The following is a 22,301-nucleotide window of genomic DNA, read 5'->3' as shown; positions in this document are numbered from 1 at the left end:
AGTGCATCCCCGGGGAATGGGAGATGTTGCTTCTCTGAAACGGGAATGCACATGATCCTTCTTCAAACATGGGTTGAAATGGCTGTGGGGTGCACGGTCAGTAGACAATTTGTGGGACAGCCTAAAGGTTATTTACCTTAAAACACTGATACATTGCAGGAAACCTGATGGATGCTCAGTCAGAATTTTTTTCTTAAATTGTAATGTTTTTGGGAAGGAGGGGAGAGAGAATGTGTCCAAATTCTGGCATGAGCTTGTGATGACAGCACTGGTCACGATGGTTTTATAAGATTTTCAAGGGTTATAATAATATTAAATGTTTGTAAGACAACTAAGACTCCCTGTTATAGTCTTACTACTGAAAGCACTTCGAATTCAGGACAACCTGAATATGTACATTCTCCCCAAATGGGAATGCAAGTTAATCAGCAAAATGCAGGTAAGAACTGAATATTGTCACCAAACATCATTTTGAAAGTATGTGTGATGGTGAATTAAAACTTTATAGGTTTAATTTCTCTTACCAGCTTTTTTCATAACTACTGAAAAAGTAGATTTAACATTATGGGCTGAAATTTTTCCATGTTACACCTCTGCAGGGAAATCTTGCAGTTCTTGAGATTTTGTAGCTTCTGAAATAAGTTTAGGAAAAAGTATGAGATTTGCCCATGATAAATACATTTATAAGTGTTCATTATCCTCTGGAATGAGCTGATTAAAACTGACAGGAACACAGCTATAATTTTATTTTAGACAAGACTTTGAAAGTTAGCATAATTAAGGAATGCATAAGGCTTTAGGGGAGAATGAAATAAATCCTTAACACACTGCAAGGAAAATTTTCCCACTTCAGCTCTCCAAAGACACTTTCTTGCACTGGGTATGCTCTGTTCCCTCCCAGACCCAACCTACAAACAGACCCTGGAGGCTTCAATCCCACAGATATTCCCAAAAGTAGGTATAACTTCAGTTCCTCACAGCTGTGGTGGCTCTGGGAGATGAGAGGTTTCTTTCCAGGTTCTCATCATTCCCACAATCTGTGTAGAGAAGCAGACAGAAAATACTTGAAATAATTGAAAAAGATGAGCAGGGCTGATGGACAAAGAGCAGTGCCAGAGGTGGAAGCAGGGTTGTAGGATGGACTTTTGTGTGGGAAGTTGGGAGCTGGGGTTTATAAATTGATTTAAGGAATGGCATGAGATGAGAATAGGAGAACAGAGAACAACATTTGAAAAGGATTTCCTATCTTGAGTCTCTGGTCTTGCAATGTTAATACTTGCCTAATGTTGATGGGGAATCTGAAGTCCTTCAAGATGGTACAAACTGAGAGACAAATGAAATAAATTTTCCTTATATCTTGAGTCTCTGGTCTTGCAATGTTGACACGCCTAATGTTGATAGGGAATTTGAAGTCCTTCAAGATGGTACAAACTGAGAGACAAATGAAATAAATTTTCCTTTAGCTCTGAGTGAGAATGGGTATTTCTGGAGTGGGATTCAGCTGGCCTGCCTTGAAGCTCAGGATGAGATGAATGAGCTGAGTGTTTGTATTTCTAGACTTTGGCTAAAAGACTTGACTCATTGATATTCAGACACTGAACTTTCAGAAGTCTGACACAAACTGGGAAGAATCCTCTGTGAATTTTGCCTTCAACTCAATGCCCAAATAGGTACACAGCAAAATTTGTGCTCACGTGCCTGTCAGGAGGCTTTGATTTCGCATTTTAAAGTGTAGCACTGTGGTCATTACACTCCATAAAAACTCCCAGATACACTGGACCCATAAAAGAAAAAGGTTTCATTATAAAAAATTGACAGTAACTGTTAAGAGAGTGTTTCTCTTATGCCAATCATGTTGATTTAATATGGGATTAGTAACAGTTAGAACTGTCCATCCCCCCAAAAAACATTTTGTGTTAAAATAAATGAGTTTTGCCAGGAGCATAGAGAATTCCCATAATCTTGGCATCAATCACTCAATTCATCCAGTCCAGTCTTTGAACAAAGTCAAAAATTTACAAAGCTTAAACACAGCATGGAGAATTGTTAATATTTATCTCCCACTTCACATCCCTGCTACGTCACTTCTGTGCAAAAAGATAAATGCTTCAAATCAGCAACTGAGAGGAGAAAGAGAAGTCAAAAAGCAGGTGAAAGATGCTAAGAGAAGCTGAAGAAGTGAGGTCTGGCTCTTGCTTTGGAAAATGAACTCTTGTTCTTTATATCACTGTGCTCTGCACACCCTGAGTCTGGCAGTGCTTGTAAGTAATTGCATGGGGGGAAAAAAAAGCTTTTACTTCATTGTGTTTCAATAATTGTTCATTTCCTTGTGGGAGCAGATGGTCAGATACAGCTTTATTTTAAAATAATTTTTTATGAGTCTCTTTTCTCTCTGTTTTCTTTGGATTCCAGTTAAACAAGGCAAGATGCAATGAAAAGTGTGAACAGCAGCAGAAGGGACCCACGTTGTGAGATCTTTATATCAGTTTATTTCTCTGCTTTCTTATGACACACTCAGTAAAGAGAAACACATAAAGAGAAATTCTTATTTTGTGTGTGTGGGCTTTGAAAGACAGTGACAGGAGAAAAAACTGGAGGAGGGCTGTTACACCAGAGCAGCTGAGTTTTGATAGAGTTTTCTTTCATTTCAGATTCTGCAGGTTTTTTGTTACAATTTCATCTGCCTTAGTGGTAGCATTGCTATTATTTGGCACGTAAGCAGCTGAGATGCTGCAGGTAACAAGAGTGGAACCAGCAGAGATGTTTAGGGCAGATTTAGAAAAATCCAAAGCCATTAAATAGCTTGGTAATATCTTTGGATAGAGATTGGCAAACCAAGACCCAGGATCACACCAGTATCAGGAAAGGTTTGTGCAAATCAGAAGGATATTGTCTTTACTTTTGAGAATAATCACATCTCCAGCATCTTCCTTTTGTCATGCCTCCTCTACATCCCTTCTTCTTTCCTGGGAATCTCTTCCCTGAAGGGACATTTTATGATGAAATCCAAAGCCATTAAAAAGCTTGGAGTTCTTGGTAATATCTTTGGACAGAGACTGGCAAACCAAGACCCAGGATCACACCAGTATCAGGAAAGGTTTGTGCAAATCAGAAGGATATTGTCTTTACTTTTGAGAATAATCACATCTCCAGCATCTTCCTTTTGTCATGCCTCCTCTACATCCCTTCTTCTTTCCTGGGAATCTCTTCCCTGAAGGGACATTTTATGAGGGGTGACACAGCAGTTTGGAGTTTTTTCCCTCATTGAGGAAAATAAACCACTGTGAAATCTGAACAGATTTTTTACTGATGTGAAACAAGAGATTTCTCTGTACCACCTGTGTGACAAACCCACTTCCCTGACTGTTCCTAAGTAGAATAGCAGGACTCAGTGCTAATGGTTTAAAATATGACTGAAGGTCTCTGTAAGAACCTGCCTCATTTAGCCAAGAGAAAGTGAATTTTCTCCTACAAAGTTGGGTTGCTTTCTGTATTATTATATACTGATCAAAACCATGAGTGGTGTACAATGAAAATGTCCTAGCATGGGTTGCATACTAGAGAATAGGTGAACAAACCTCATTTGAGTATAAAATGATGGAAAAGCAGCTCTCTGGTTTTGTTGGTGGTATAATTTTTTCATATACTTTCTCTGGAAAACATGAACTCTGCTCCTGGAAAGGTTTGAAATGCTAGTCTATGTGTTGGTGTACAATGAAAATGTCCTAGCATGGGTTGCATACTAGAGGATAGGTGAACAAACCTCATTTGAGTATAAAATGATGGAAAAGCAGCTCTCTGGTTTTGTTGGTGGTATAATTTTTCATATACTTTCTCTGGAAAACATGAACTCTGCTCCTGGAAAGGTTTGAAATGCTTGAGAGACTGACTCTCATCTCCTTAAAGTGGGGGTCTGCTAGAGGTAAAGTGCTTTGGGGTGATAAATATACCTAAAACACAGCCTGGGAGTGGAATAAATCTTTTTAGTTTATTTAACCTGAGTTTCTGTCATATCAGATCTCCCTCTCAGTGCTTGCTCAGGCAGTGGTTAGTGCTGACTTGAAAATAAACTGTGACAGCACCTCCTAAGGCTGGTTCTTCTTGCAGAAGGCAACAATTTAAATACCTGGTACTTGAGCAGCTTCATCTTTTCATTTGAGATGCATGTGCTAAATTAAGCATTCTCACAATCTGGAGACTTAGAAAGTAAAAGTGGAAAAAAAGACTTTCCTGGAGTTTCCTGGACTGGTGAATGAGCCAAACAAGCTCTGCTTTTGCCATGGACATTTCAAAGAGCAGAGGGAGTTTTGACAGGCAAAATCTAGCAATGCTTTTTGCCAGGAGAAATAATTTAGAATAGTGCAAATGGATGCATTTCCTCCTGCTGAGGTTTTTCTGGGCACAGTTCACTGAACCAAGAGAATGTTGTAAAAGAGATTTTCAGTAAATGGTTTGACTGTTTCTTCTACTGACTAATAAAGCTGATTCTTGCAATAGCTGTTATACGCCGTGGTTAGGGAGTTTTCCTGCAGTCACTGTCCAGGGTGGGTACAAGGGGAGAAATAATATATGTTGGCATGAAAAGAGGCATCAAGACAGCAAAGCTTTTCAAGACAGGTGCCAATTTTCTGTAATTCTGCCTGACACTGCATTTCTTAGTGAAGAGAAATGGAGGGTCTCCATAGACTCCCTGGTTTTATTCATCTGGATAACATCCTTGGAGCATCCCACGTGTCAGATCTCCTCCTCCTGGGGCAGGGCAATGTCTGTGCTCTGCTCCATCCTCCGTCCATCCATCCATCCATCCACAGTTACCCTCCTCTCACACACACCAAACTCCATTCAGCCTGGAGAAGGAGCCCTGCTTTTTGCTGCTGCCTTAAACTGATCCATGGCACTGCTGTCTGCAAATCTGGCAGGAAAACCACATCCTCCTAAAAGTGCAGTAAATGAGAAGCAGATGATCATGCAGGGCAAACATGTGGAAATAATGACATTTTTAACTACCAGGGCCCAAACCCCAGAAAAAACAAATGCTGTGTAATTAATCCACTGCTCTCCAGCAGTTTGAGTGCCTTGAATTTTTGGTCAATATGCAGTTCAAATGCTCCGCAGGCCAACATGAGACATGGACATTAACATGGAGGGGAGAGACCAGCTTATTGGAAAGGATAAAATCTGCCCTCTGAATGAACTGAAAGCCAGAGAGTTATTTTCCAAATTCCCTGAATATTAATCTTCTCTGGGTGGAAGAAAACTGAGCCATATGCCAGCCACCTGTTCACCATGCAAGTCTCATCCTGGGTTCATTTTCTGTTTTGTCTCTGTGTTTTTATGTCTATATTCACAAATGCTTCATCAGCACCAGTGGCCAGGGTGAAGAGATAAAAGTCAGAGTGTCTCTGATCACAACTCATCTTTGGGGTCTGGGGACAGAGGTTAAGGCTGGACAAGGCACATATATTTTAATTTGAGTGAAATAGTCCTGTGCACTCCAGCCCAGTGGGTGTATCCTCAGCAATCTGGGTGTAACAGCCTGGGCAGATTTTGTTTTTTGCTGCCCAAAGTTCTCTGGATGCCTTCAGATCCTCCTGTAGTTCCCATATAAGTCTAAATAAGAACTAAACAAACTGAATGTCTCCTGCTATTAAAACCCTGTGTGTCACTTTTTTCTTTACACCATCATTGGTGCAGAATGCTTTTTTTCTCCAATAAAGGAGTTTTGCCTCCCACCTTGTGTAAAGAAAGGCAGATGGCAGAAGGGAGAGAACAGATTCACTCCTTTTGAAGTGAAGAGATCTTTCAGGTGACAGTTTTGCAGTAATTGTCTGTGATTTCATGGTGATGCTTCTTTGGAGGTTGGTGGGGGTTTGTCTGTGCACAGGCTCTGCAGCATTTCCTGCAGCACTGAGCCCTTCACTGGTGAGAAAATGAACCTGGCTAGGGGCAGGGGCCATATTTAACAGGATCTAGATAAACTCAGGCTCCAGCAAAGAGATCTTTTATTTTGAATGTGGCCAGAGGAATTGATAAACTTTCTAGTGCAGAGTTGTAACCACCAGCTTGTGCAGAGACAAGCAGCCTTTGGATGGAAACCTTAAGCACTGTTCTATGCCCTTAAACCAGCCCTGTTAGATGCAAAAGTAGGTCTGGACTTAATGCCTGATGGGATCCCATCCAACCCCTTCTATCTGATGCCCCTAAACTCTCCTCCCTACAGGTTGCTGGGAATGTCCACCCAGAATGTGATTTTATGGTAGAGCTAAAGAAAAAGGAAGCTGAATGTCTGGAGGTCCCACAAGAGCATGGAAATGAAACATCACCAGGTATCCATCCATGTGTGAGGGAGAGGGAAGGGACCAGAGTCAGGACATGGCCAGGCTGCCAAAGGACATGAGGGTTTTATTTATGGTCCCACATGCTGTTGTCTTGTCAGCTCTTCTTCCATCTACCCCCATTCCTTTCTATACTTTTCTTTTTTCCCACAGTCCTTCACGTTCAAATATGGACAGTCAATTTATCAGAGTGAATCCTTGTGCCCTTGTCCAATTTCTTGGCATCATGCTTGCTTGTTTGTGAGGGTGTGTTGATCTTTAAAAATAGGGCAACTCCTGAGGAATTACAGTGATCTGATCTTTTTTCCAGCCTCACTCTTCATTTATTGCATTCTTTCTGAAAACTCACCTCAGTCTAACACAGGGGTCTAACTAAAGCAGATTAAATAGCACTTTGGGGGTGTTTATTTCTCATAATAAAAACTGTGGCTAAACTATATTTATAAGATATGGAAGGGGTGGAGTGGCAGAGTTTAAAAAGGTTTGGGGTTTTATTTTGCTCAAATTTAACCATGCTTAAAAATAAATTTCACTTTCTGTCTGAGGTTGCAAGAGAACTTGGGACAAATTGCTGTGCTGGCCAGAGGCAGATGCTGGAGAAATTCTTGCCTTACCATGTCCAAACATCCTCTTTCACTTCATGAAGGAGCCAGGTGATGTCCTACCATGGTTACTCTCGTTGTGTGTATGGCAAGAGCATTTCTAAAAGGGAGGGTGAAGACAGAGAATTTCATGCTCCTGTGAGCTGGATCAGAGAAGTGCAAAGATTTTTAGGAGGATCTGAGGGACCTTAGCAATTCTTCTAATATTTTAAGGATTATCCATAAGTGGATTTGATTCCCATAGTCTCTGATGAGACCCTGGATCAAATTTTTTTTTTTTTTTCACTTCTGCAATACAGGGAGTGATTCCAGGTTTCCATATGCTCTGGGATCAGTTTGTTGCTTGAGTTTTCTACAAAGCTCATCTGGAGGCTGTCTGGGTCAGAACTTAAGCTTGGGGTTTCTCGAGATTTATGCTGTGATTGGTGTGGGATGAAATGAAAGGCAGAGGAATGAACAATGTGATTGTTCTTTAAGACCAAGGTTGGAGATACAAAGCAGAATTTAGCCCTTGGAGCAGCACATGTGTTACAAAACTGCAAACAAATACCTTTGTGTCTGCTCCCTCTCTGGGTGAGCATAGCCAGTAACAAAATGTGAGCCCACAAGGAGCAAACCACCTTCCAGGAAAGACCTGGATTTGGCAGTTCCACAAGAAAAAGAAACTGCAAAACCCAACCTCTGCCACATTCAACACATGCTACTTATAAACGAGGGATAAGGAAAATCCCTTTCATCTGTGCAGATTCATTTCCTGCCCTGGGATTTTTGACTTCTCCTTCATCTGACTCATAAATATATTTTTTTTGTGGAAGCATGCTGTCCTCATGGAAGGGGCTGCTTATGCCAGCTTCTGATCTGCTAGGGAAGAGAAGGCCCTAGGGGAGGTGGGAATGAGAAGGGATATGGTGGAAGGATGAGTGCTGTGCAGAACAGAAATTTATGAAGCAGTGCTTCTTCTCCAGTGTGCCTGATATAATTCCTTCCTTAGTCATTCCCACTTCTACTCCATCACCTTTGTTCTTTCCCTTCTTCCCATTGCTTGTCTATAAATAAAATACAAAGTTTTGTATTGATGACTTGAATGTGCACAGGAAAATTGTCCTACTGACTCTGTGAGATGCTAATGATCCTCTTCTCCTGGTACAAGTTTGTATCAGCCCAAGGTCTTCTCCAGGTTTTTATTTTCCATATTATCTCGTCCTCCACTGAGAAAATTAAATACCTCTTTTTCAGCTGGGATGATAAAAAGAAACTGCACAAAAAAGGGCTGGTCTGACCCATTCCCTCCCTACCATGTGGCCTGTCCAGTAGAAGATGAGATTCCTCTTGAAGAAGTAAGTTTAATTACACAAATATATGTGAGTGGTGTGCTGATGTTATAGTATTCCTTTATATTCCTGAAGAGGGAAACTAGGAAGAATCTGAAATTTCTTTCTAAGTATGGGATATAATTCCAATTTTTAGTCTGGTCAATAATTCCAGTTTTTACTTATTTTGTAAGATAACTGAGAATGGTTTATTATTCAGGTGTAACAATAACAAAGCCAGCTGTAAATTCACAAGTATAACAAACAAAGATGTATCACAAAATGTTCATAAATGTGTATTAAGACGTTTCAGTAATGTCAGTCAGCAAGATGAATTTGTAGTATCACAGCATCTGTACAGAAAATGTGCTATTAAAAGACCACTGTTAAAAATTTAGCAATGTAAGGAAAAGAGGGGTTTTGGGTGTCTCATCCTGCATGAAATATCTAATTCAACAATGGAAAAAAAGAGTCCCAAAATCTTTGCAATCTCTGTAATGCAGATCAGAATTTGACATATTTCTTCAGCCAGACTTTCATTGTTGGTGATACCTTGAGGTTAAAGGCAGAGGGAAAATATAGTGCTTGACCCCTAATTGATAAGGATAAAAACATGGTTCATATCACCATGGGGAGATTTTGCACAGGTTCCCAGAGAAGCTGTGGCTGCCCCTGGATCCCTGGAAGTGTCCAAGGCCGGGTTGGACAGGGCTTGGAGCAACCTGGGATAGTGGAAGGTGTCCCTGCCCAAGGCAGGGGGTGGGACTGGATGTTATTCAAGATCCCTCCCAACCCATTCTGTGATGATTCCATTATTCCACCTAGAGGAAACTCCTCAGTTGTAGGTTTATCCACTTAAGGAGTTGATTATTTTCTCTTTTACACATCTGATTTGTTGCCAGCTGTGGTCAACCTAGCACAGTTTTGATGTTTCTCATGGAGTGGTGCATCCAGACTTCCTGGCAAGCTTTGGAGCTCTGAGGTGCTTCAGTGAGCTCTGGTTGGAATTGTGCACAGTCAGGGATTTGGGTAATTCTATACAACTCACAGTTCACCCACTAGACAAAAAAACCCCATTATGCCTGGTTTCCACCCCATTTAACTTCTTCTGTCTCAAAAGAATACTGGGAAAGTTGGAGTTGATCTCTGCACCATGGATCTGTCTTAGTGCTTTAGTCAGGATCAGGTGGGAATTTTGCAGGGATATCTCTTGGCTGTCCCCACTTACTGCATTCCCACTGAGGCATGCTCTCAGAAAGGATAATCTGGTTTCTTATGGATAAAATTGAACTGGAAGTTAAATTCAGGGTGCACCTGCTGTGCTCTGAGCAGTGATAACAGCTCAGCCCATTGGATCAGACTGTGGATAATCATAAATCTGCACACTTGGATGCAAAGTCCTTGGCATAAAAGATTTCACTCTACTAATCCAGGAGTTGGAATGAGATGATATTTAAGGTCTCTTCCAACCCAAACCAGTCAAGGATTTATGAGTCTATGACCTGCCCTTTTTAAGGCAGGTGTAGTGATAGATCCTTTTTGTTGGTCACAGAAACCAATAACGTCTGATTTTCTAAAGACTTGAATTGTCTTCTGAGATTGTTTCCCTTCATTAAATATAAAAGAAAAAGGATGAGAAAAACCAGGTTTGTATTAATAATTAAACAGATCAGCCCTGTGGCCAGGCTCTTCTCGTTCTACTACAGACTCATGTTTAGGCAGCTAATTTTTAAGCACATAAATACATTAAATAAATATCAGTCTTATAATGCCTAAAGTTCCACTTAAGGCTCAAAATGAGCATCTCCCCTTCCCCAAGTGAACTGTAGAAATGTACTTCACAGCTGTGCAGATTTTAGGTTATAAAAGCATTGAAATGGGACCCAAGAGACAGATCATGTTAGACTGGAGTTAGATTTGCAGCCTAGAGCTTTTTCATTCTGTTTTCTGCTTTCCTCTGAGACAGTTGAAGTCAACTTATTTTTACTCAGATTGTGTCTGATAGAGGAGCCACTTAAATTGAAATGGATTTTGACTGACATTCCAACAGAGCAGTAGCTGAGTTTGGCAGCAAGAAAAACAGAGGAAAGAAACAACACCTGAAAAAAGAAAACAACAAATCAACCCATAACAACACAATAAAAATTGAGAGGAGGAATAGGCAGCAAAAATGGAAGTAGGGAAGCAGAGAGTAGGAAAGAGGAGAAAAATAGAGATAGGCTGACAGAATTCAGTATTAATCATGCTGCTAGCAGCATTGTCCTGCTACTGCTGGGGAGAAAACATGGTATAGAGCACAGCATTTATAAAATTTGCATAAAATTTTGAACAATGCCTTTTTCAAAGACTGGTGCAGGTTTTTATGGTTTTTGAATGAGCTTCAAACTACCCTGACCAATACATGTTTCAGCATCAGATTGGGCTGTATCCACATAACTATGGAATGGGACTACACAAAAGAAACATAATGAGTGATTTAAGTTGAATTTTGCTGTGGGAAAGAAGAGGGGAACAGAGGCAGTCAGGGATGTCAACAGAATGGAAGCACCAAACAAAGCAAAACTGACAGTATCAGTAAAAAAGCTGTTATTTAACAGCAACTTGTGTGACAAATTGTTCTTTTCTTTTCTAGCAATCCTACTTTTCTACTATAAAGATCATCTACACTGTGGGATACAGCGTGTCCATCACCTCCCTCATCATTGCTGTGACAGTTCTGATTGCATTCAGGTAAAGGTGTCCTCTAACCTCAATTCTTTTCACAGTTCTTAATTTCTTAGACTATGGAAGACAACATTAGACATAACAAAATAATAGAAATAGAAATCCAGGTGAATAAAAATAAAATATTCCAGTCATATTGGTTAAATAATATGAAACTGAAGCTGGAAATTAAAAGGCATTAGAGAGAGCCAGGAATAAGAAGATTTAGATCTGGGAAATAAATCCTGGCTGTCTCTTGGCAAAACTCAGATACTCACTTTGATCCTGAAGAACTAACAGAAAAATTTACTTGCTTTAGGCTGGAATGAAGATTTTTTTTTTTTCCTAAACTATGCATGCCTGCCTGTTATGGCACCAGGGAATTTTTAATAAGAATATACACAAAGGACTTGATTCTGAATGAAAGTTCCCATGGCATTGTATAGATTACTATTGAAACGTTTACCACTAAAGACATGTTTGAAAGTTTGTTTCAGAATTTGGTCACATTTGGTGAGAATTCTTTCTTACTGAGTTAGGTATTTTATACATATTTATAGGTATATTCAGGTCTAATTAAGAGTATTTAAAATATTTTATCGTGTAATGTAGATTTAATGTTTGCCACCATGTGGGATTATTTTATTGATCTTTGCTTATTTCTTGTATTTCTGTGAGACAAAAAAAGAAAAAAAGAGGAAAGAAAAAGGCAGGAGTTTTATTATTATGCTGTGAGAATCAGGGTTCTCTAGGGAAAATTTCTTGACCTCTGCTGGTTCCTAGTTCGTGTCTGGAAGCCACCAGATATGTTTATTGACATCCACTCTGACCTCAGGAAAACAAACCAGCCCAAATGAGGGGAAAGAAAGAAACAATGGACATAAGGAGACGTAGTAATAGGGAGGAAAAAGTCATAATTAACAATGGGGTTGACATTTGAGGTCAGCAATAAAATTCTGCACACTCCAGGTGAACTTTCAGATTAGGTGACCCTCAGATTACTGGGTCTGGATAGAATTTGCCTTTTAGTGGAACTTTTTGATTATTAACTCAAGTCCTCATCTCCAGATGAAAACATGAAGCTGTATAACTCCCTCAAAAATCTGTATATAATAACAGCAAAAATTTAATCTTAGTTAACTGGGAATTTAAGGTAGATTTGCAAATTGAATTTAAAGTAAATGTGCCAAATTGCTCTAAAGCTCTTCAGTGCTTTTACTTATATCATCAAAATAACTTTGGTAAAGGAAAAAAAACTGTAATTCTGGTTTAAAAGGAAAGAGATTAAGATGTAGATTGTGGCTGATTTGCTTCACATGAGGAAGTTTTCTGCCTCTCTCTGAAAGAGCTCAGTGGATCAAAATGTTCTTCCTAAATGTGTCTGGAAGTACCTGAGATAAAACAAGGGCTTATTGCTTATTTTAATTACTACCAGCACAAGTAAATTAATTAACTCAGAGGGATCTCTCCTTTTCTTCCAGGAGGCTTCGCTGTCCCAGGAATTATATCCATGTACAGCTCTTTTTTACATTCATCTTAAAGGCTATTGCCATTTTCATTAAGGATGCTGTCCTTTTCCAGGAGGAAGGCATTGATCACTGCAGCTTCTCTACAGTAAGCACATGAAAAGCAGGATATTGTGGTATTTGATGTTTTTATGTACCATTTATTTATGGTTTCACTTTTCATGCTCTTTTTTACTACTTATTGTTTTGCTTGGTTTTTTTTTCTTTTTTTTTTCCTTCTAACCTGGTAATGAAAATTACAAAATTCTTTCATTCAGTATAATTTACTTCCATAAATATGTACCATATTATGGTCTCCTACATTCTTAAAGCATCAATTTGTGATGTTGCAGCACTCTAAATGAAATCTGGACTTTCACATAGCAACAAAGTAGTACCATTACACTGTTATGTTTCAATAATCTGAAGCCTAAAATTAAAGATCTCTGAGTACATCAAAGAACAACTTTTAAAGCTTATTATTCTGGAAATGTTTGATTTCCTGTTCTGCTCTGTAAACCACAAAGCACTCAAGGTACCAGGCAATGAATTTAGCATTCATCCAGCCCCAGACCTTGGCAATGGTTTTCAAGCAGAGGTTTATGGGATGGTTCTGCATTGCTCACAACCACACAGAATTTTAGAGCTGAGCATAAGGAGAAAACCTTGAACCTTTATTCAAGGAGCATTTGACACTGAAGGTACACCCAAGGCAGTGAATTTGTGAGAGATCACATGCTTGGGTATTGTATTTGCAGGGTGCCACAGTGAAAGAAGTAATGATGAATCTGACGCCATGTTCTCAGAAGGCTAATTTATTATTTTATGATACTATATTATATTAAATAATACTATACTATACTGAAAAATACAGAAAGGTTACTTACTGAATGCTAAAAAAGACAATAATGAAAACTCGTGACTTTCTCCAGAGTCCCCACACAGCTTGGCACTGATTGGCCAATGAGACAAAATAATTCACACCAGACACCAATGAAACAATCACCTGTGGGTAAACAATGTCCAAACACATTCCAAAGCAGCAAAACACAGGAGAAGCAAATGAGATAAGAATTGTTTTCCTTTTTCTCTGAGGCTTCTGAGCTTCCCAGGAGAAAAATCCTGGGCGAAGGGATTTTTCCAGAGAATGTGAATGCCACACTTGGGAGCCCAAGTCATATTTCTAACACAGAGATAGAAAGCAGAATGCAGAGGGGATTCCAAGGTGTTATGATGGCTAAAGCCTTACTACTCAGAAATCCATGTTACATTTGAAGCTCTCAGTTTAAACATCAGTTTAAAGCTCTTGTTCTTGGTAGAATTCAGCCAATATCACAGATGTCTACCTCACGGTCAAACCAAAGAGATGTATCTCCAAGCAATACCTAAACTGTGACTTTCCTGTTCCTCAGACTGAATGCAAGATCTCTGTGGTTTTCTGCCATTACTTTATGATGACCAATTTCATGTGGCTGCTGGTGGAGGCTCTCTACCTGAACTGCCTGCTGCTCTCATCCCTTTCTCATGGAAGAAGATATTTTTGGTGGCTGGTTCTCTTTGGCTGGGGTAGGCTTTCACGGATTTTACAGAAAATTAGTAAAAGGCAAGGTGTTAAACGAGGCTGTGCAGCCTGGAGAAGACAAGGCTCCACAGAGACCACAGAGCAACTTCCAGGGGGTACAAGAAAGCTGGAGAGGGGACTTTTCCCAAGGAATGGAGTGATGGGACATGGAAATTCCATACTGTGAGGGCGGTGAGACCGTGGCACCGGATGCCCAGGGAGGCTGTGGACTCCCCATGCCTGGAAGTGTCCAAGGCCAGGTTGGATGGGGATCTGGGACAGTGGAAGGTGTCCCTGTGAGTTGGAGCCAGGTGATTTTTAAGGTGCTTTCTTCCCCAGGCCATTCTATGACCCCATGATTCCATGGCTCTATGATTCTATTACTCTACAACTTTATGTTTCTATGATTCCATGATCCATTCCCATTAAAAATACTGGATGTGGTACCCAATTGATCTAACTAAAGAACCTAATCTGGGCCTTACTTCCATTTTATTTTTATGTGCATACTAGCCAGAAGCAATCAAGTTTTTTATGGCAATAAAGCCCCTGTGAAAGGGGTGGGAAATCAATTCTATTTGAGAATGCACAAGGAGACATCCTCCAGCCTTAACCTTCTTCACCCCACTGAAAACACCTCTAAGGAATTATCACAAACACCAGAGTTCAATGTGCCTTGCTCCTGTTTGTGCAGAATGGTTACACAGGTTGGGAAAGGGAATTGTTTTTTCCTAAGCAGGAATTTTTTTTATTCCTGGTATTTCTACAACCCATCTTTTGCACTGGGCCATTGTATGAAGCAGCTCTGTCCACTAAATAACAGGACAGGCAGTGAAACAGCAACATCTCCCTCTGATTTTGTTGTTGTCTGGAATAAATTGAATTGTTCTGACTTAGAAATCTGAAACCGAGTGGGTGCCCACAGAGAGCTGCTGTGGGGAGGAAAAAGCAGAGCACACCTCTATGGCAGGTGAATGCACTTGGCCAGAGGAATTTTTTGTTGCCTCAGGGAGGGAAATCCATGTCTGTTGCCACCAAAGATTAAGAAAGGCCTGACAACTCAGCAAATAGAATCACTTTTTGTGTTTTAGGGACTGTGTTTAAAACAATTAACAATTCCTGCCACAGGAACTGACTCCAAAAGATAATTCCAGCTCTCATAAGTTATTGATCTGTATCATTGCAGCACAGTTTCAGTGGACAAGTCTTGGATTAATTATACCTTATTTTAAAATGTCTGACAGGCTTTCCAACACTTTTCACCCTTATATGGATATTGACAAAATTCTACTTTGAAGACACAGCGTAAGTCATTGTTTCCCACATTATTCTATATCCTTGGGTTACATTTTTAATTGATTGCTGTGATTACATACTCATCTTTTTCTAAACTTGCTATCATGTTCACAGATGCTGGGATATTAATCAAGGTTCTCCTTATTGGTGGCTAATCAAAGGACCAATTATAATTTCTGTGGGGGTAGGTACTTCTGAGTTTGCTGATATTACTTACAAGAAAAAAAGGCTTTTATATTAAAATCAGGTTTCTTTGATGAGTTGTAGGAAGAGGAAAGGTAAATGTCTACTGTTAACTGCCTGTGTCCAATGCTAACTAAAAAGTTCATCTTTCAAACAAATTGAAACTTTCCTAGAATTGTCAGTTTAGTTGAAATTAATAGCAAGTGAGTGGATTAAATACTCTATATATTTGAAAATAAAATTTTAGCATAAGAGCTCAGAATCTGACATAAATTTTAATACAAAACTGACAAGGGAAATAGGATTTGTTCAGAGCTGACAACAGATAACAGCTCTTGAGCCCGGCATTTATTGAATAAACTGATGGGCTTTAAATGATTATCATAAATGTTTACTCCCACAAGTCATTAAACCCAAGCAGTGTTTGAAAACGCAGTTAATGAGTGACCTTAAGGTCAGCTATTAAAACTTAATTTAATTGGAGGACAGATGCATGAAAATGAGGGGTATGGAATCACAGAATTTGGGTTGGAAGGGACCTTAAAGATCCACACAAACAATGTGAGTGAAGAATCTGAAGTAAAATTCTAGCCAGAGCTCACTGTGTTTCGATAAAATACTTCATGTCCTTCTACCTCTGTTATTTCTTCTGCTAGAATTGACATAGAGCATCACTAATGGATAGAATGAGTTTGGACTTTCTGGTAAAATGAAGACATTCTTGGACAAAATTAAACATTCAGCCTCACCTAAGGAAGAGCTGATGTGTACAGACACTCCAAAAATGCGTGGGGAAAATCCCTCTGATCATGGAAATCTGAGCAGCCTCACAGACTATGCATAAAGCTGTGCCAAACTACAACTGTAGAAGAATTGATTTGCAAGTTAGGATTGACCTTAACTGCTTTGGAGCTGAGCTAATGCTCCTCAAGGGCTCCTTCAGAGCCAACAAAGGGAAATATGCACTTTTGGCAAGTTTCAGATTCAGATTCACCTGATTTAAAACAAATATCTACCTTGGGAAGAGGTGAGCTGCCCCAAGCCCACCTGAAGCTCTATTAACTCTCCTGGCTGGTTCTACACTGGCTGCAAAGGCAGAACAGGGTGATCAGCTCTGATGGAAATATCTCATTGTAGAGGTATTTAGGCAGAAGAATTCTAATACTGCCCAGAGAGATCAGCCAGAATTTAATGCAATGTTTGTCTCTAAGGAAAATCCAATTGATTTGAGCTACAAAAGGTAAAAGAGAGTCACACAAGCTAGTGATGAAAATATTTTGCTGAACAAAGTGAAAGTCTCAAGTTTTCATCTTCGGCCATTTCTTCAAGAAGGAATACAACTTATTTAAATTCTTGAATGATGCCAGAAGGAATAGTATTAAAGACCTTACATTAAAACTGCAGAAATTACATTCTAACTAAAATAAATAAAAAAAACCAAAAAACAATTTACCAGATTTTCACTTCGAAGTTTTACATCAGAAATTAACCTCTTCTTTTTGTTCCCTCCCACCCCTAAAATGTTGTGAACAGGTCAATTTTGTTCTATTTATCAACATCATCAGAATTCTGCTGAAAAAACTAGACCCTAGACAAATCAACTTCAATAATTCTTCTCAGTACAGGTAATGTATGGAATAATTTTTAAAAACTCAATTATTTTATTTATAATAATAAAAAGTTATGTTGTCTTTTTTAAACAGAGAAGTACTTGCTCAGTGTCACAGACAGGCTCAGTTTAACTGGAATTAAATTTTAGAATTCGCAACCTTATCCCATTCCAAAGGAAATTAGTCAAAGGCTGAGACTCAAGTCACCCTATATTGGCCAAAGAGATGTATTCAGATCAGCTCAGATATCTGGCTTCCAATTAAACTCAGTGGGGAGACAACTAAATTAATTGAATTGACATTAAACCTCTAGATCTGTCTTTCTCTGTATGAGACCTGTAAAGGAAGCCAGCATATTTATTTCTATTTTATATATATTTTTATATATATTAGTTTCTTTTTCATTTCTGCTCACTACTGTGGCACACTGAGTGCCTTAGTTTTTACTTAGAAAAAATTATATTACTTTATTTCTTCTCATCTCTTGTGCTAGACGTCTCTCAAGGTCGACTCTGCTTCTAATTCCTTTGTTTGGAACCCATTACATTGTCTTCAACTTCCTCCCAGAATATACCAGCCTGGGAGTACGGCTTTATTTGGAGCTCTGCATTGGCTCTTTTCAGGTAAAATTACCACAGATCCTTTGGTTCCTTCTTACCAGTTTTTCCATTTTAGCCTTGTGTCCTCATGACAACAAGAACTGCACAAAAAGAATCCTTAGATCCTGAAACCTGTGTCTGCTCACAGAGTTCCTGGTTCTTTGCTGAATTAAAATGTCTGAAGAGGTAACAAATCCTACCTGGCTCTAGGCTGGCCTCCAGATTTTACAAATACAAAATTTCAGATAAGTGTGTAAATTGGATGGGGGACCAAAGTCAAGCGTGGAAAATCTTCCTTGCTACCAATACTTGTCCACCTGCCTTCCCTGACTTCACTAACAAATTCAAGCTGACTTGGGCTGACTTAAATAATTCAGAACCAATCAAAGTTGTAGGTCTAACCCCCTTGCTAATTATTTGTCAAAGAATAAATTGATAATTAAACATAAGCATCAAGCAGTGCCTGGTGTGTGCACCAGCTGCTGTCCCAAGGGATGCCACATCCCTTCCCCTCCTGCAAACATTGGTTTGATACCCCCCACTGCTCTGGATTGGCACACAGGGCATGGACAGCTTGAGGAGCTTGATGCCCACAAGAAAACTGCTCTGGTGTCCCCTCCAGATGGTTTTGCTGCCTGAGCTATGAGCTGGCAGGATCCAATTTCCCTTTATGTCCCTCCTGTTCCCTGTGCTGCACCTCAGTCCGAAGCAGCAGCTGTGGGAATGCCACCAAACCTCCCCAGGGAACAGATCTCTCCCTGGATGATTCCATGGGATTGTTCATGGGATGGTTCTCAGGGAGCATCACCAACAATCCATGAGTTTTGTGCTGGTTTATTCCTCTTGAGGATTGAATCTGTTGTGTCAGTCCTGTCCAACAAACTCTGTCCATTAATCCTGACCTTTTGTACAGGGAAGAGACCTTCAATGAGTTAATGAGTAGTTAATGAATAATTTGATGGAATAAAAGTTTTAGGAGTTTAGCCAGGATCTGGTTGTACAGCTCCTTTGACCTCCTAGGATTGTCCTGGTTTTACTTTAGTTCAGAATCTTAACAAATACATTTAATAGGCCAGAATTGGATCTCATCTGGTGGTCTACAGAGACAGAATTTGACTGGAGAGCTGTGTGAGCTCCATCCATGGATCCTCTTCAGCAGTCTCTGTTTTACTTTCTTTAGAGTGCATAAAGAATCAGCTGTCACTGTGTTGGGTTGGAGAGTGGACCACACTTCCATAACCATCAATCGCGTTTGTGAATTCATAGTATGTGACTGATTTTGATGAAATGCCACTCACCAGGTGTTTATCTTTAAATCTGTTCAGCTTTACTGGAGATCCATAAATTATCTTTCAAGTTCCAGCAATCTCCCACCAATAGTGATACTCACTAATTCACATACCATGAAGGCAGATAATGCAAGTAACATTTTCAGACTGTGTTAAACTTTTTCTTCTGGTCTTTTTCAGGGGTTTATTGTGGCAGTTCTCTACTGTTTCCTGAACCAAGAGGTAAGGAAACTATATCCGATTTATCTTCTACAATATTGCCTTCAGTGGCAAATATGTAGTTAACAATCAGTTTCATACAAAAGATAACCAAATCTTTCATTTTCTTATGGCTGTTACATGGGTAACAATGTTGATGAATTTCATTTCAATGATCTTCATGGGAATGAAGCCATCTAGTGGAGAAATGAACTTTTACTACTTTGCTATTTTGTCAAGTATTCTGGATCCTTTCTGCACTTTTTTTTCCTATAGCAGGGCTTCGAAAACTCCTGCTAAGTCCAGATCAGAAAATATAACTTGCTTCAGTGAAGCAGAGACATCTCCATTTACTAAAGGTCTATGTTTAAATTGGAAAGAATTGCATACTTTTCCCCAACAGTGAAATATATGTTTTTTTAGTGTTTTTGACAGTCTCATGAAGCAACTCAGTATTTCTTTATGTTCTTTATGTTGGTAAATCTGTTTAAAATATTTAAGTCAGAATTTTGCTGTTGATCAGAGAGGAATCTTTCCTTTTAGCTTAGTGTCCAGGTCCATTTACACAGTCTAGATGTGATAATAATACATCTTAAAGGAATTATACAGAAAATTTATCCTCCATATTTTATAATATGTTGAAACTCTGGAATTTTCCCTCATTTTCTGACTCCAGAGTAGCTGAGGTTGCTCCTTTGGAATATGACTGGGATTCAGTTTCAGACGAACACTCTATTGGATTCTGTCTGCAGTTCCTGTAAAGGAGAATTCCATATATACCCACCCTTCTCCCCAGAAAGGGTATCCCTGGAGTGCCAAAGGTGTGTTTAGGAGATAAATCTCATCCTTGGTCACTCTAGACTCCTGGACTGTACTGACTAAACCTTCATTTTCCAGTTTTAAGTTTAAAGTCAAGGGCTGATTAAGCTTCCAAACAGTATTTAATCACCTACATGTGCCATGGGCCAAACTTTCTGAATTATATCAGAAATTCCTGAAATATTAAATTAAATGTTTTGAAATATATTAACATTCTTAGCCTTTTGGTCGAGTTTATGACCATGAATTACTGGCTGCTCTAATGATGTTTGTGTTTAGATAAAAATCCTGTCATTAGTTTATTAATAACCCTAATAATCCCTTTTAACCACAGACCACAGCTACAAATCCAGCTCGACTTCCAGACACACAGCACTTCCATACAGAAATTCCCTTCCTATTAAACATCTGGGCAGGCACACTCCTAACAAGAATCAGATGTGACAGGAGGCTTTAGTGGGTGGCCTGGGCCCTCTCTGTGCTCCTGTGAACATGCCAGGATACAACACACAATGCCACAGCTGTCAACAACACACAGCAAACCTCTCCTGACTGCTGCTGGCTTTCCCCTCATCATCTCAAATGCCAAAGCAGCATTATTTCCCGGCCACAAATTGCAGAATGCTGATTAAGAAACTTGCTGCAGATTATACTTTTCTAGAAGCAGATGGAACCAAGACAACATCCCTTAGCAACTGAGAAAGAGCAGGCAATGTGGAGAAAATATTTTTAATTGGGTAGACTATGCTGGTGAGATTGCTGGTAGAATAAATATCCATAGGAATATTAAAAAAAAAAGGAGAAGGTATATGGAAAAAAGCTAAGACATTTTAGAAATTGAGAAAATGGTTTATAGTGCTAGAGACCTCAAGCTTAGTACTGATAGAACTTCAGGAGTTTTCATCAGTGCAGAAGGATGGCCATGCTGAGACAGGATTCTACTTCTCCCTATCAGCTAAAAATGAAACCAATTGGACAGAGATGTTTAAAAAGTTCTTTTCTAGTCCCTTTTTCTGTCCTGCTTCTTTCCCACTGTGTGCTCCCCAGCAGAATTCAACCACGAAACAGCCTTTTCCTTTGTTCCTGAGGTGCAAACGGAGATCGGCCGGAGGTGGCACGGGAAGAGATACGGGCTGGTGCCAGTGTGGAGGAGGACCAGGTGGACTGTGCCCTCCAGCTCCGGGGTGAAAATGACCACATCTGTGTGCTGAAAACGGCCTCGGGCTCTGGAGGGGAAAAAACCAACCAAACAAACAAAATTTTACCAAATGTAACTATTGCAGCTTATCCTGAGCAAATTGGAACAGGATCCTCCAATTCTGACCATGGAGCTTTTTTGCAGGACAAGCATCGCAAGGACAGATTAAACCCTGACTGACCTTCTAAACACAAAATAACCCTCTCAGTGATAACCCTGCACCACAGCAAACATAAAAATCACCTGTTCTGGTTCACTTCTACACTTTCACAAGTAGTACCCTCCAGTGACACCACCTCTGGAAAACAGAATTAAATTCTAATTTAGTGGGTGCTGGAGTCTATCCAGCCAGTTCAAGCTTTGTTCCATGTTTTGATTCTGCAGACACACAAATAATAAACCAAAAGCCTTGCTAAACTCCAACACCATGACTAAAGAAAATCTTTCAATGTTGTCTTTTTACATTTTCTCTTTGAATCTTTTTCTACTAAAGTTCACAATAAAACGCTCTCAGGTTCTGATGTTATTTCAGGAGTTACAGGTTAGAAAATTCCTGACAGCCAAGTAGCAGGAAAGGGAGGCATTGGGAAGGCCAAGGCTCCATATGATAATCATTAAGGAAATTCTTTGCAAGGAAATGAAAAGAAAAAGCCAACTTTTGCACAGAAAGAGAATGAGACCCCAGGAGATGGACTGGGAGACTGCTAGGAATATTGCTAAATATTTTCTTATGTGTGACTGTTTTTGCTCTCCAGTGTTGTAAAAGATTCAGAAGCGTGAAAATAAACTTGGATTTCCTGTGTTTGTACTTGAGTGGTTTTGTTTTGTTTTATTTTGTTTTTGGTTTTTTCCACAAAAGTGATTGTAACCTGTAGATTAAAAGATTGATTAAACTTTTTGATGGGAATATCAGGGCTTGGAAAGGGGTGAAGAAAGTTAAGCTGTACCAGCCAGTGAGGATCACTGGATCAATACAATTCACTCTGCTCTTCTGAGCATTTCAGTGAGATTTTTCTGATTAAAAATCAGAAATTTCCATTTGCTTTGAAGGTAATTACAGCTAACCTGAAGAAATGGAAAGTTGCTTGACCTA

General features: G+C 39.5%; 1 protein-coding gene across 1 annotated transcript; it reads left to right on the top strand.

Annotated features, from left to right (window-relative positions):
* The first annotated feature begins 2,204 nt into the window (after positions 1-2,204).
* Positions 2,205-21,930, top strand: GHRHR (growth hormone releasing hormone receptor). Its single transcript, XM_039726544.1, has 13 exons — positions 2,205-2,261; positions 6,221-6,326; positions 6,881-6,988; positions 8,174-8,274; positions 10,880-10,977; positions 12,432-12,564; positions 13,868-14,021; positions 15,261-15,321; positions 15,427-15,496; positions 17,029-17,120; positions 17,599-17,728; positions 19,174-19,214; positions 21,045-21,930. The coding sequence occupies exons 1-13, from the start codon at positions 2,205-2,207 to the stop codon at positions 21,196-21,198; spliced, it is 1,305 nt and encodes a 434-aa protein (XP_039582478.1). The 3' UTR covers positions 21,199-21,930.
* The last annotated feature ends 371 nt before the right edge of the window (positions 21,931-22,301 follow it).

The sequence above is a fragment of the Passer montanus genome, unplaced genomic scaffold (assembly GCF_014805655.1).
Source record: "Passer montanus isolate IOZ18808 unplaced genomic scaffold, ASM1480565v1 scaffold59, whole genome shotgun sequence".
NCBI lineage: Eukaryota > Metazoa > Chordata > Aves > Passeriformes > Passeridae > Passer > Passer montanus.
The sequence above is the reverse complement of the archived record's forward strand: the minus strand, read 5'-3'. Positions and strand labels throughout refer to the sequence as shown.

Coding starts and splice junctions, on each gene's coding strand:
- GHRHR (XM_039726544.1), top strand. CDS start 2,205: ATGAACTCTTGTTCTTTATATCACTGTGCTCTGCACACCCTGAGTCTG. Junction 6,327..6,880: donor TGGAAATGAAACATCACCAG/GTATCCATCCAT, acceptor TTTCTGTCTGAG/GTTGCAAGAGAACTTGGGAC. Junction 12,565..13,867: donor ATCACTGCAGCTTCTCTACA/GTAAGCACATGA, acceptor CCTGTTCCTCAG/ACTGAATGCAAGATCTCTGT.